Here is a 15,985-nt window from a genome sequence, read left to right on the forward strand (position 1 = left end):
GCCGCATTAAGTGAAGGTGGGGGCCCCCGGGACATAAAGACATAAAGCGTATAAAACGTACCGCACAAACAAGGGGAGTGATGTAGGACCAGCACCACTTCATGTAGGGTAAGGGACGATAGCCAATCATACGAGCCACGTCATCCATGAACCTATCAGCACCTGGCAGAGAGGGAGAGACAACATATGATTGGATGACAGGGGAGAGAAAACATGTGATTGGATGACAACAACGCTGGGGACCGTGAGCATCCTGTTCCCCTCTCAGTGACCAAGCATGAGTGTGTGTGCCTTCCCATAAACCCAGGCCAACCAGTGCCTCATTTACAGTTTAGACATAAGCAGGAAAAAGGCAATTGCTTATTTTAATTTTTAAAATGTATTTTATTATATTCAGACGGCTAACCGTGCTTCCTAAAGAAATGTTGTCTCTGTGACACTTGCTGGGGACACAATCTGCCTCCAAAACTATTATTTTTATCTGTGAGAAGTAAAGTTCTGTCATTGGTCGATAGGCAGATAGCCTGCCCTGATTATAACCAATCAGGGTCGGCCCTTGTTCGGATTGGTTAGATCTGTCTGTCAATCCTACAGCTGGTTCATGCACCAATGAGCTGTTAGTGACATGTATTTTTATACAGATAAAATAACAGTTTTGGAGGCGGACTGCGGCTCCTAGAAGCGCCACAGAGACTAGATTCTTTTAGGGAGCATCGTTAGACGTCTTGCCTTTTTCCTGCTTTTGTCAGCAGAAAACGACATATAGCAACTTTAATCCAGAGTGATTTACAAGTAAAAAAGGTAAACACAATGTAATAAATACATCAAATGCATAGGGATAGTAATCTACAATTATGTAAACCAGGGGTCTTCAACAGGGGGTCTGGGACCCCTAGGGGGTCCTCAGAGTTACTAGGGTCCTCCAAATCTTTGTGTGACAGATTTCTCCTTTTTTATATTAACCACTTGAACCCCTATAGTGTCCATATTCTGAGAACCTTAGCCAAAAATAGCAGATCTACAAGCTCACAACACCTCACGCTGCGAGGCGTTGTGAGCTTGTAGATCGGCTATTTCCGGCAAAGAGGTTTAGTGTAGAGGGGAAAAAGAGCAGACTAAGTACATAGTGAAAGGTCAAGTTTACTAAGTATTGACGGTTCAAGTGGTTAAATATCTGAAAACACAAATTGACATGAATCCAAAATACACTGATGATTGTGCTGTCAAACGATGAAACTATATGGAATCTATGAACAGGTTGTGGGGGTCCCTGCTTCATCTCTCTTGACTAAGGGGTCCTTGGCCTGAAAATGTTGAAAACCCCCGCTATACAGGATGCCAGGTCAATAAATTAACCTGGCATCTGCCTACAAAACAAGCTATCTAAATGTCATTTTAACTTTTGCATAAGCCTGCAAGGTGGTCGAGTGCTACAGGCTAAAACAAGGCCTAAAGAAGCGTCCGGTTTCACCTATTGAGCTCTATTACATTAGCTATTTTCGAAAAGAATGTTGAAAGCAAGGCCAAATAAGCAACTACAATTCAGAAACATGCCCAAACAAAAGTAACCCACAACTAGCAACATTATAGGAAAACAGGATCAAAGTCGCTTGTAACGAGCCGATATGGCAACACAGTGCGCATGCGCAAAACTGTACAGTAATTACAGTCGGCATACAGTCGGCTGGAAAATTCAATTTGCTTAGTTTTTTGCAGTTCTTTGCAGTTCTTTGCAGTCTGTGAACAGTTTGAACAAGTCTCCTGTTGTATTTTCGGTGTGGAGGCACCTTAAGGTGGAGTCTGAAGAGGTGAGTGTTCTTATTACTCACCATAGACCCAGGCTATCACCACGCACTCCCAGAAGGCCTGCCACAGCAGAGTGATCCCACTGGCAGAGTAGTAGTCAAACAGATGGAACACGTACATCCCTCCCTGGAAACCACACCACCAGATCACACAAAGAGGACGCAACATGACATCCCTGTCGGGTGGAAAAACCTCAAAAGTATACTTTTCAGGGATCAAATAAAAAGAATAGCTAAAGTAGCAGATCTACAAGTTGAAATCGTCACTTTGCGCCGCGTTTCGAGCTTGTGGATCTGCTACTTTTGAGTGGTGCTGTAGTATGACCAAGTAGGATGTACATTTTTTAATTGACTCAATTCAAACCAGTTAACGTAAATAACAGGTTTTATCAGGTGAGAAATATCCAGTTTTTGGATAGAGAAAAAACAAACAGAAACACATTATGGCCATTAACTACACTGCACCAGAGATTTTCCTTTTTACCGAGGCTTTACTGAAGTTTAAGATAAGAATTGAACATAACCAATCCTCTCTCTCCTTCCGTTACCAATGAAGAAAAGTTTTTTCCGTTGCCTCGTTCAATTCTTATTTTAAATTGGGTCATTAGTAAAAAAGAAGGAACATATCTCGGGTGCAGTATTGGTGACTGGACATTTTTCTCCTGTTTAGCAAACTCAGCATAAACGCAACCGCTGCTATGTGGCTGGAAAGAGCATGCTGGTTGATTGGTTCAGGAACCAATCAGAAGGCTGACATTGGGAGGACCCACCCACATTCATATTTCGTTGCTGTCGGGCAGAAACCTCTTATCTCCATATTCTATTTTTTTTGGGGGGGGGGGGGGGGGGAATTAACGCCCTAGTTTATCATACTACAGTGTCACACAAAAGCATAAAAAGTAGCAGATCTGCAAGCTCCAAACACGACGCAAAGCATCACGCTGTGAGCTTGCCGATCTTCTACTTTTGATGTTTTTGAATTTGAATCCCGAAAAATCCCGAAAAGTTTCCACCTGATACCTGAGGTTTCCACCCGACAGAGACGATTTCCTATTTGCATTTCACGTTCTAGTATGTGCCGTCAAACAAAATTATGTCCTGCTGGTGATAACACATAGGCCTATTTAAATTGTTCACTCAAATACTCAAAAATAAAAATCCAATTCCACAACTGCAATACTGAGTAAGCATACTATACAACAGCACAGTGTATTTAAATTCATAATGCAAAGTGAGAAGGGGTAGGCTGCAGACTTGGCAGTTTTCACGACCCTGCTGCCCCTGACTATCAGAAATTTCGTTTTTTATAACATTTTAGGCGAGAAATAAGCCATGCAGTTTAACATCGATTAATTTCACATGAATTTACAATTGCCATTTACACCGGCTAAAGTTTAAAAGTGTTTTTGTTAACAATGTTCAGGAGCAGAAATACATTTCATCTAAACATTTCAACACGTGGACACTGGGGTCGACTCTCTCTTGATTAGTATTGTGTGCAATTTTGAAGTATAGATCATAACGGATTCCCACCGTATCGGAATGAACGGCGCTGAGTTGGACAGTGCAGCCATCACACCGGTGAGTAATGGGCACTCGCTCAGCTAGCGCCTGGCTCGGACCCACTGAGGGCCCCGTGAGGGCCTCGAGCCTGCGTCTGTCAGCACGATCTGCATTGTTTTCAAGTGATGTGAAAAGTGATCAGAATGCGAAATAAGAGATTCATAGAGATGGTTACGGTCTCCCTGTTTTGACTTTGTGCTAAGCTCCTCCTGTATAAAAATGAGCGTCGCGCAGTGCAAGTTCTGTCAGGGAGAGAACTCAGTGTGGTTGTAACGCTCCTTCCTTGCCTACAGTACTAATCTCTGCCTACTGCTGTCTGTGCTGATGCTGCTTTCAAACTTGCGGCTCACCCTCCACCACCCCAGCTAATTTTGGATATACTTTTATGTACTGGGGGATTCCCTATTGGTAAGGAGTTGTAATTTGCTTTCTCAGTGGACAAGCAGATCCATTATTCATCGGCCAAACCAAAATATATTGCTCATTTTATATTCATTGGAAATATTTTATCCATTCATCAGTTGGCTCATTAAAACTGTATTAAAACTGAAAGTAGTTTGAATACAGTTAAGTCGTGAAAGTGCCTGTGCTCCAGGCCTGCAGCCAGCACCCCATTTACTTAAAACTGGATTATTTATGGATTATTTAGTCTGGCACATCAACATCAAGTAGCACAACAGATGATTTGAGTTGTGAGTGTAGTCTGGACATTCTCCATTTACATCCATTTGCATCTTTTAAACATACAATCTCTCAACTTCATACCATGTACATGATACTGACATGCATTGATACTGACATGATAATGACATGATACTGACATGATACTGTCATGCACTGATACTGACATGCATTGCTACCGACATGTTACTGATACTGACATGATACTGTCATGCATTGATACTGACATGCACTGATACTGTCATGATCTGCCATGCAGTTTATTGAATGCACTACATGTGATTTAGAACCACTTTAAATGACATGATACTGATTTTTAACCTGCTACTACTTTTTGTGCTCTTTTTATTTTCCATTCTATACTTCTAATTGTCTTTTTACTTCTTGAACTGCAAACGTGAAAGCCTGCATAAACAAGAGTTTCGACCTCACTTGTAACTGTAACTGTGTTGTAACTTGTGACACTAAAGTTGATTGATTGATTCATATGTCCCTCAGATTGCCAACCACATTGGATACAATCAACTTCAATACTGTGCTAGGAGCATGTTCTGTGCTCTAGTGTTGCTGAGCAGTTGCAAGATTACACATTTTGTTTGGCACTGCATTGATAATTTGTGCTTTAAGTATTGTTACTACTGTTGTGATGTGACACTTATGAGCGTTGACTGCTTTTCGACACTTTATGTATATATTCTTTTGTGTGCCTTGGTCTTTTCACTGTACACAAGAGTACTTTCTTTTCTTTTCATACATAACATAACTTTGTAACCTTAAACTGCTGTGCTGCCTCTGGGCGACTGATTTTTCCCTTGGGATAATAAAGGTATCTATCTATTCATCTATCTATCAGAGTGTTGCACTAACTACAACCGTCTGGACTAACATTCTAATCTCAACATCAGGGGAATGGATGCCCGCTGCACTCCGTACCTCAGTGACCATGGACAGATCGATGAAGAAACAGGTGATGCAACAGAGGGCCACGACCACCTCGCGTCGCAAGGCCAGTCTGGATTTGGGAGGAAGCATGTCGAGGATGCCTGTTATTAAGCCCTCAACACCAACAAACTGGCAGAGAGAGGAGAGAGAGGGAGAGAGAAAGAAAGAATACATAATTGCGATTAGACGATTATGTAATAATTGTGACAGGCCTAATAACAAGTGAATGCAAAAATATTGCAAAACTGTTGTCAGCTGTTTCAAAGGTTTATAACAGGTCAGCCTTTCCGATATGGATGTATAACTATACATATTTCTATCAGAAAAATTCACAGTTTTTATAGTTTCGTAAGATAGTCGGCCCTCTAAGTTGCAATGTAACACAGCTGTTAACACGATTCTTTATTCCAGTTTAATTGCACATACATTGTTTTGTTTTGATTGTTTTGTTCCACTTTTGCATTGGCAATGTGTAAACTGGCAAAAATGGCAATGAAGCTCCTTTGAATTGATTTGGAAGGATTGAGAGAGGACAGAGGCGTCAATTGGGTATGGCAAGCTATGGCAGCTGCCATACCTTGGCTACAGGGGAAAATAATAAAATGCACTGTAATCGTGCGTGTTGCTAAGGTATGGCAACATGACTGGTGTCTTGCACACGCGAGGGCGCGTGTGCAAGACACCAGTCATGTTGCCATATTTCTGAACTGACGCCGCTGAGAGAGGAGCTCTGAGCTCTGAGTCAGAGAGGTCAGAAGTTGATGACGAGGATAATTATATCTAAGATCCTTTCTGCGTTGGTTTACTAGACATGGCACTGCGCGCATACTGCAGCCAATGTGATTAGGAGAGAGAGAGAGACAGACAGAGAGATGGAGGGAGAGAGTGAATGAATGAATGAATGAATGAATGGGGCAGACAGTTGGTCTCTATGTGAATCAGACAGAGCTTCATTGATGAGTCTCTTCCAGTTATAATATACAATGGGCAGAAAATACTGTCAGAGTCATAAACACACAACAGCAACAACAACACACACTGCAACTGTTGAAAGGTCTGGAATGTTTGTGTAGCGTGTGGTGCATGCGTGTGTGTGTTTGTGTCAGAGAGAGACAGAGGGAGGGAGTGGGAATTTTAGAGAGACTCATCGATTACAGTGTGAATGGAAAAACAATGGAAGAAGAGATACTCTCTCTGCCAGGGTGTGTTTGCGTGTGTGCAAGAATTCAACAGCATACGGCACAAAGAGACAATAAGACAAAGAGTAGTGGAGTAAGAAGTACTCAAATGTTTTACTTGTCTGTTACAAGTAAAAGTTCTGTATTCAAAATGTACTTGTACAAAAGTATTGGCATTAATCTGTCTTGGTCCATAAATAAATAAAAACGTAGTGAAACTAGCAAATACACAAGCTTGCAACGCATTGTGAGCTTGCATATCGTCACTGTCGGGCAGAAACCTTGTATCTCCAAGTTTCAAATTTGTATGTTTTTTCACAAAGTAAAGCCCTGCTTCATCATACAAGACCGTCGCACAAAAGTAGTGAAAACAGCCGATCTACAAGCACACAACGCCTCGTGGTGCGAGGCGAGGTGTGCTTGCAGATCGGCTATTTTCACTAGTTTAGATCATTTTTAAAATAATAAAAGCAAAACGAACGGTTTTGGACATACAAGGTTTTCACCCGACAACGACAATATCTGCAATTTTCTCTAGTTTGGGTGCCAGGCAAACGTCTTATTTCTCTTTTTGGGTATTTCTTAAGCTTCAAAGATTGGGAAACGCTGCGCTGGAGGAAAGGCTACACGGGTTCAGGCCCATGAGATTATGAGAACATCTTGTGCAAAGTTGACATTCTGGCCTGTGACTGATGGCCTGAAGTGATTACGGTTCATCCTTCAGGGAGCAAGAATGGCCTCAGCAGGTCTCATGGCATTCAGCCCATTCAGCCGGTCATTTGAGATCATGTTAGTCGGACGTATGTATATGATGCTTCAATTAATTCTCTGAAATAGCAGACGTAAGCCATTTACCATGAGAGGGAGTGGGTTGTTGGCTGATTTACCACTGTTTCAGGGTTGTGGCACAAGGCAAACCCTTGAATGGTAAATTGCTTTTCTACCACTTCTACCATATAAATGAAAGAAAATACAGTTGTAACTTGCAAGGTTATTAGTTACAATCATTCATTGTTCAGCAACACAACAGTGGGCGTGGTCCATGCGCCAACTCAAGGTTGTTGACTGATTTACCACTGTTTTAAGCCAATCAGAATCCAGTATCTGAACATGTGACCACAAACAGTGGTAGAACTACAAGTATGTGTCACTTCTGCAGTGGGTTGTGAGCTTAGTAACGCACCGGTGTGTTGTGTAGCGAAAAATAGCTTGTGTGAGCTTGCAGATGGCAGAAAAATATATATAAAAATGGCATTCATAAAATCGCCAGTCCTGAAATATTGATGTCCTCACAAGCATGTGTGTGTGTGTGTGTGTGTGTGTGTGTGTGTGTGTGTGTGTGTGTGTGTGTGTATGTGTGTGTGTGTGTGTATGTGTGTGTGTGTGTGTGTGTGTGTGTGTGTGTGTGTGTGTGTGTGTGTGTGTGTGTGTGTGTGTGTGTGTGTGTGTGTGTGTGTGTGTGGTTACCTGGCTGTCCAGGCCCAGCACCAGCAGCATAAAGAAGAACAGTGCTGCCCAGAGGGGAGCCAGAGGCATCAGCGTCACAGCCTTGGGGTAGGCTATGAAGGCCAGGCCTGGACCTGCACACATCACATTGTTTAGGATTACTGTCACCGTCATGACATCTTTTAGTGCAGTGGTTTTCAAACTATTTGATATAATCAAGGTCCAAAATATTTTCAGCATTTGAGCCACGGACCGCAGAGATTTAGCCTCTCAGACCCCAAAATATTTTGTTATTGGATACTATTTTGTCAAACAATTAGGCCTACTGCTGTATTGATGTGTTCATGGGAGAGATAAACAGACAAACTTTGATCAAAATAACAATTCTTCTACTCTCTAATTGTGTAGACTTTTTGTAAATTATAATGCAAATGTTTAACAATAATTTCATTCTTGTCCATTTGGTTTCATTTTACGCTCTGAAGCGTTGAAGATCTATGATGATGGAGTGTTGATAACCAAATACTGTACACCCTGTACAGTATTATCAACTCTCCATCATTTAGCTGGGGACCACCTGGAACCCCCTCAAGGACCACTGGTGGTCCGCGGACCACCACCACTGGTTGAGAACCACTGTTTTAGTTTATTTCCATCGAAAGGCGGTATCATTCACTGATGCCTTTTTCTGTGTTGTACAATATAGTGTTGATAATTGCGATTAACAATTCCTCTAACAATTGAATTGTGGTTTTTGGCATTGAATAATGGAACATAGTGTACACTAAATACAAATCACATTTCTTCTAAACAAAGCTTGCACAGGGCAGATATGACAAACAAGTTAAATATACAAAGAAATGACTGACATCATTTTATACATTCAATTGTTTTTTTAAATAGTGTAATAGCAGATCTAACAGCCTGCAAGCTCACAATGTGTCACGTAGATCTGCTATTTCCACATTTTCTGTTATTTTATGATCAATGTATGAACTTAGAAATTATTATTTAATTGCCATTATTTCTAATAATTACAATTAGGCGATAATGTGATCATTGCGACAGGCCTTTAAACATACAGATCCACAGCTCTCAGAGACTCTGGGATGGTGTAACCCCCTCTGCCCTGCTTTGGTGCGTGTTTATTATAGACAGTTTTATCTAAACACTATCATAATGGCTGGGACACAAGGGCTTGGACACCAGCCCAAAACCACATCCGGTCGGCTTCTGGCTTGTTTACTATTATCTTGTAGCTAGTATAAAGTGATTCATTTCAAGGACCCCCTGTTTGATGATATGCATCAGGCCACGAACCCCCATTTGATATGTTTTTCCCCCCTCTGGGACCACCAATCCTCAGTGTTAATGTAACTGTGAGAATGTACAAATGGAACACTTTTGGTTCCATTTGTGTGCATCTCAGAGTTACAGACCCGAAGCTCCTGATGGACCCTGGCCATTATGGAACACATTGAACGCATGTTGACCTTTTCAGGCCGCGACCACACAAAGTCATATTTGAACTGGGGACCCCCCAGCCTGACAAACACTTGGAGTTGGAGTCGAGGCATTACTTTTTGTCTCACTCAGTTCCACAGATTACTATTGTGAAAGTAGCTGATAAGTTTTGCCTCTTTCTTAAATAATAGGTAATATTTGACCAATGGCCAATGTTTGACCAATTTTCTGTCTGTTGATTACTTTTGATGCAACAAATAATTCATTTCAGAGGTGTTAAAGAGGTCTTAAAAGGTCTTAAAAGTGGGGTTAAATAATTATCTACTTTAAAATATGAAATAAAATAGAAATGGAAATTCATAATTGTAACGTTAGGGACTATGGACTAGGCTGTTGTACTTACCACTCTCAGCTACATTAATGATGTCCACTAGGTCAGTGCTTCTCAAACATTGAAATTTGAAGATCTCCCCTTAACTCTGACAGTGGACCCGTTAGGGTCCATTTGGTTCCATTTGTACACTGTCAGAGTTACAGACTTGTAAGGGTCAATTTAGACCTCCATAAAGGAACCTAGATAGTCCCTGGAATACACTTTGATGGACTAGGTGATGTTCTTCTTACCACACTGAGCTCCCTTACTGATGTCTGCTAGGTGTATGATGGACTAGGTGTAGTAGTTCTTACCACTCTCAGCTACCTTACTGATGTCCACGCCCTGCTCTGCAGCCATGAAGCCCAGCACAGAGAACACCACGAAGCCAGCAAAGAAGCTGGTCCCGCTGTTGATGAGGGCCAGCACAAACGCATCCCTATGGACGCACACACACAAATAGACACACACATGGACAGACACACGACACACACAGACAAAGAGAGAGAGAGAGAAAGAGAGACAGATTTATAGAGATGTACCGATAACCATAACTTGCGTATCGGTCGATACAGAGTACGGATCCGATACCAGTGTCTGATAAAAAATAAATAAAAAACATTTATAATCTAGGACAGTGGTTCTCAAAGTGAGGTCCAGGGATTCCTCTGGGTTCCTTGAGGGGGTTCCGAATGGACCCTTTACAGGTCTGTAACTCTGAGAGTGTACAGATGGAACTGCTATGCACCTCCAAAATGAATACCAGGCTTTCCTCCGTGGTGGAAAGCCCAGCGACGCGACTCGAGGTCAGTAGGACACAGAAGACAGACGTTGGCACGGGAAGAGCAAACAGGATGGACAGAGGGGAGTAATTAACGCAATCAATAGTCACTCCTCTGATAGCTGCTGTTGTTGTGTAGTTGGCAGTTAGACAGCAAAGAGTCAATAAGCGTCTGGTCCTCTGCCTGAATGGGGCGAGAGCGGCGGACCAAAGAGCTTATCGTCGTTGTCGGGTGGAAACCTCGTATCTCCAAGTTTCAAATTTGTATGTTCTTTCGCAAAGTAAAGCCCTGCTTCATCGTACAAGGCCGTCGCACAAAAGTGGTGAAAACAGCAGGTCGGCTGTTTTCACTAGTTTAAAGAGGTGGTGCCATAGTTTTGGACTTTTTCTGTTTTTCATGTGTCTAGGAGGTTGAAAGTACTTCATTAGACCCCCTGGTGTGGTTTTTATGAGAAATTATTTATTCTCTTGGTATTTGTTTGTTTTCTCTTGGAGGCTGCCACCTTGTGGTCAAACGTGTCAGTTAAAAAATACAGATACTAAGTATGTCACAGTATCAACTCCTCCCCTAATTACCATTCACCCAACACTGTGGGGTGTGGCTAACTTCAGCTGGGTCACCACCCACCATGCCATCCATGCATACTGAACTGGATGGATGAACTGGGGGTGTGGCCACATAAAAACCTAATTTTAACTCTTTCTGTATACTTTTTTGGAAAACATCTTCCTCCTAGTATGATCATAATACCTGATAATCATGTTTTAGAAGGGGGGAAAATCATGGCACCACCTCTTTAAATCATTTTTAAAATGATAAATGCAAAACAAACGGTTTCGGACGTACAAGGTTTTCACCCCGACAACGACCTTATCGAGTGCCTTCACGGCAGGTGAACAGTCAGTCCACGGTAAAAAAAAAAAAAACAATAACGGCTCCATGGCCATGTATAGATGGAAGTAATTCTACCCGGCGGGGTCACCAGCGTCGTTCCAGTTCTCCTGTACAGGGACAATGATCCCCTCTGTTTACTCCCGACGAAGCCTCCGCGTAGCAAACAAAGTCTTGGCTGGCGACGGGCCAGCAGTCTGGGGCTCTGCAGTGAGGTGGAGTCAGCCTGCGCATAAACAACATCAGCCAGGCCCTGTTGTTGCATAGTTATGGACTTACCGCAGCGCTGCAGCTGCATTAGGCATGCCGGGCCGCGCGCGCGGCGTCCGCAGCAAACCTAATAATGTGCATGTCGTAATGTATAAGATTGTATAAGAGAAGGCCTTCATTGATCCCACTGTGGTGGAAACGCAGTTAGAAAACGCATTACAGGACAAGGGGGGGGGGGGGAAAGTACAGTATATCGTCACTGTCGGGCAGAAACCTCGTATCTCCAAGTTTCAAATGTGTATGTTTTTTCGCAAAGCAAAGCCCTGCTTCATCATACAAGGCCGTTGCACAAAGGTAGTTTAATTCATTTTTAAAATGATAAATGCAACGAGTTTTGGACATACAAGGTTTCCACCCGACAACGACGATACAGCATGACGGAGAGACATGCTATCGTCTCTGTTGGGTGGAAACCTCATATGTCCCAAACTGTTGCTTTTCAGGATTCAAATTCAACAGCAGCAGACCGGCTGCTTAATTTAGCCCTATAGCAATGATATTGTCAATTGTCAAGAACTGTCAATCACAGCGACTTCTGTCGCCTCTTAAAACCAGCCTCCTCCGGAAATCTACATTTCATTTGCTGCTTTCTCAAAGTAACTGTAGATTTCCGGAGGAGGCTGGTTCACGAGGCTACGACTTCTGGCCAATCACAGCGTGTGTTTGCCTAGAGCTGATGTGGGATCCATGATAAGGCGCCAGAGAGGGAGACGGCTCCATTAAGAGCAAGTGTACCGCTGGCCAAGAGGGCAATAGCAAGAGGGTGCAAAAGACCTGTACTTTCCTTTTCTGTGTGACGTAGGTAGATACCTTTTTAGGAGGCGGAAGCATGTTTGGAGTCTATTCATTTACAATGGGAGAGCTAACGTGAACACAGAGCAAAATAATTGTTCAGAAGCTATAGTCACTGAACTAAATATTGGACCAGATCATCACAAGCCACATAATATTAACAAAATTGTCATACTAAAGTGGCTTTTTTCAGCAACACAACAACTGAGAAAATCAACTTTATTATTGCTCTTTAGCTGTCCCAGCAACACACTCTCGCGGGATCTATAGCACCAGTAAACAGGACGTGCGCGAGATTTGCCGTCAGAGCCGGCGCCCACTTAGGAGTCTATTTGTAGGATTTGTGTAGGCTACCATGTCGCACTCTAGTGGATCCAATGAGGATGAGCTATCTTCATTAATTAAATATCTTTGCCGCTGGTGACGGACAAGACGGCTGATGTTCTGACCTCTGACCTCGGGTTCATGATGAGGTCATGGTGTGGTTGTTAAACATCTGCATTACCCAATTTACAAGAAATCTACACAATTAGAGAATATAGAAAATGTTTTTTTTGGTCAACGTTTGCCTGTTATCTCTCCTATGGCATCACATCAATACAGCATGGAATTGTGGACAATATCTTATCCAACGATAACAAAATACTCTTAAATATGCAACTCCTGGCAACCAAACGGTTGCATGCAACTACTCGCAACCATTATCCCCAATGCATTATCCCCAAGGAGTTGCATTGGTGCGGAGTGTCCTTAAAACTGTTTTCATGCAAGTTTGACTAGTTGCAAAACTGACTTTAAACTGAGTCACTAGAAGTTTTAGGTTTAGGAGTTCGGGTTAGAATTATGCAATAGATTTATAGTGTCAGTGTCTTGCGTATCCAAAATAGTGTGTGTGCGTGTGTGCGCTTGTGTGTGTGTTTGAGAGAGAAAGGGAGTGAGGGAGTCTGAGCTGACACAGACTGTACCTCCTGAACACATCTTTGAAACTTCCAATTTAGGTCAATGGAGAGCAATTCCACCCCACTCTCCTCTCCTCTCCTCTCCTCCATCCGCAAATGCCTTCCCGAGTCCCACAATCACGTTCAGAGATCTATTAAAACAATTACCAACTATTATCAGTGTCCAGCGGCAGCGTAAGTGCAACGTACTGTAAGTGAGCTGGAGTGTTTTCTGTTTACACATACGTCTCTCTCTCTCTGGGCTGAACACATGCAAGCAGCACATGCAACCATGTGGTCAACACTAGTGAGCTGGGCCAGCTGTAGCTAGTTACAATCCTCAAGTGACAGTCAACAACTATAGCACGCAACGAAACGCCTGTCTTGTAGTTTGAGCTTACGCGTAACTGCATTTTCTGACAATTAAGTCCTCCTGCGAAGTATAGGGAAGGTTAGCCTGAAAATAATCATCTCTTCAGACGTAAAGTGCTAAAGCAGGGATGTTCAAAAGGGGGGTCCGGGACCCCTAAGGGAGAGAGGGGTCCTCAGAGTTACTAAAGGGGGGGCACCACATTTTGTAATAGTTTTTAATTAACCATTTGAACCCTATTCTGATGAAAAAATTGCATATCTACCATCTCACAATGGCTGGCGCTGCCTGTGAGCATTGTGGGCATTGTGAGCTTGTAGATCGTCTATTTTCGGCAAAGAGGTATGGTGTAAAGGGGGAAAAAGAGCAGACCAAGTACAGAGCCAAAGGTCAAGTTTACTAAGTACTAGTGATGCACCGATAAGGAAATTCTTGGCCGATGCCGATACCGATGTTTAAAATAACAATTTAGCCGATAGCCGATACCGATACCAATGTTTGTTTATTTTGTTTTAAGTGTTATAATTTCCCCCTTTTGTGCAAGGGAAACAAACACATCTTCATTATAAGAAATAACTGTTCAGAAATACAGCTTGGTAGGCTGCAAATAACCAACACACCAACATAACCAGCACAAAATGTGTGCTTATCAAATACAGATAAATATCGGCCACTGCCATCGGTTAATGTCAGCTTTATTTGCCGATACCGATATTGACCGACATGGCAAATATCGGCCGATGCCGATGGTGAGGCCGATACATCGGTGCATCCCTACTAAGTACTGTAGTGACGGTTTAAGTGGCTAAATATCTGTGGGGGGGGGCTGAGCTAAAGGATACAATTTTTGATCAGGGAATATGACATTGCATCTGTTACATAAACAGTGCACCCACCACGGAGGGCCTTGGCATGCCAACATTCTTGGCAAACTTTTTTGGGGGGCAAAACATAACAACACGCTACCATGTTTTGCTTTGTAGACGAGACAAATTCACAGCCCTCTTTAAACGAAGTCCAGTACGTCGTTCTTGCCGTCAATGAGCTGCTTGCTGTGTATCTTTGAGTTTACGGAGTGTGAAGAATCCAGTCTTATAGAACAGTTTACCAGGGAGGTGTTTGTGAGCTGGAACAAACATGTCCTTTAGTGGCTGTGAGAGCCTTCCTCATGCCAGCCTAAATGGATAACAATCTGTTTATTGTGGTATGTTAACCACATCAGCCCTGGCATCCCTGTCTGTAAAAACAGGCAGGGAAAAGCATAATATCGTCGTTGTCGGGTGGAAACCTTGTATGTCCAAAACAGTTTGTTTTGTATTTATCATTTAAAAAATGATTTAAACCAGTGAAAACAGTTTAAATAATAACGATCTACAAGCACACAACGCCTCGCACTGCGAGGCGTTGTGTGCTTGTAGATCTGCTGTTTTCACTACTTTTGTGCGACGGCCTTGTATGATGAAGCGGGGCTTTAATTGGTGAAAAGATTTACAAATTTGAAATCTGGAGATACGAGGTTTTCTTCCAAAACATCTCTTTCTCAACTCATAGGAGGAATATCGGGAGTATCTGAAATACTTGTATAAGGTTGCGAGATCTGGGGTCCCCTTGTCAACCAAGAATTACAAAAATGGGACAAACAACAAAACCGAGATCCTGCACGCAGAACTCAATCCTTCGGACCCAACGGAAAACAACAAACAATGCTTGCAGGGCAAAATTGAGACGATACGCACTCATTATCATATCAAGAGAGTGCTTAGATTTTATAACAACCTAAAAGAAAGCAACCCAGACACGCTCCATAACATAGCCCTCAGCCATAGAGAAAACCTACTGGGATGCCCTCTCAGTCAGCTGGCCCAGTGCACAAACACAAGCGCAACTAGAAGCAGTGCTCTTCCGAGCACAGGTCTCCACCAGGCCGTGTGTCCTGGTGGTGCTACTGTATAATAGGCCAATGTAAAAAGGGTGGCATATGTTCTTCACCATAGATCTTTCATGGAAATCGGACGCTGCATGCATGATTTGAAGCATTATGTTCCAAAAATGTGTTTTGCTAAAGTCTACCTGCTGGTGGCGCTATAACAGGCCAATGTGAAAAAAGGTAGCATTTGTTCCTTGACCTAGTGGGAATTTCTGTGGCAAATTTCACAGTAATCGCAAGCTGCGTTGATGATTTGAAGCATTTTGTTCAAAAACGGAGCAATCCTGCAAACTTTGGAAGCTAATATTAGCCAATCAGGATGGAATATGAAATATCAGACGGATCGGACTTGATCACATGACTATAGAGATACTGTGTACCGATTTGCGTGATTTTTGCATAAAATCTCAAGGAGTAATATCCAAAAATGTGTTTTACATAAGTCGGCCCAAAGGTGGCGCTATAAAAGGCTGATGTGAAAAATGCAGGGCAAAGGTTTATCCTTAGACTCTAGGGAGTGCGCTTACAAAGTTTGAAACTGATCGGTGGAGTTATAGGTAAAA

The 15,985-nt window shown here is 42.6% G+C and overlaps 1 protein-coding gene across 1 annotated transcript in view; it reads right to left on the minus strand.

Annotated features, from left to right (window-relative positions):
• The window catches only part of LOC308291182 (sodium- and chloride-dependent creatine transporter 1-like), a gene marked incomplete at its 3' end in the record, with an annotated part of 50,856 nt that overhangs the window by 4,165 nt on the left and 30,706 nt on the right, over window positions 1-15,985 (minus strand). The window contains exons 7-11 of the mRNA XM_080733140.1: window positions 9,767-9,891; window positions 7,637-7,749; window positions 4,983-5,120; window positions 1,830-1,932; window positions 62-162 (exon numbers count right to left, since the gene is read on the minus strand). Of these exons, the coding sequence (XP_080589266.1) occupies window positions 62-162; window positions 1,830-1,932; window positions 4,983-5,120; window positions 7,637-7,749; window positions 9,767-9,891 (580 nt within the window). The remainder of the gene's footprint in view (window positions 1-61; window positions 163-1,829; window positions 1,933-4,982; window positions 5,121-7,636; window positions 7,750-9,766; window positions 9,892-15,985) is intronic.

The sequence above is a fragment of the Nannobrachium achirus genome (assembly GCF_963921795.1).
Source record: "Nannobrachium achirus genome assembly, chromosome: 9".
Taxonomy (NCBI): domain Eukaryota; kingdom Metazoa; phylum Chordata; class Actinopteri; order Myctophiformes; family Myctophidae; genus Nannobrachium; species Nannobrachium achirus.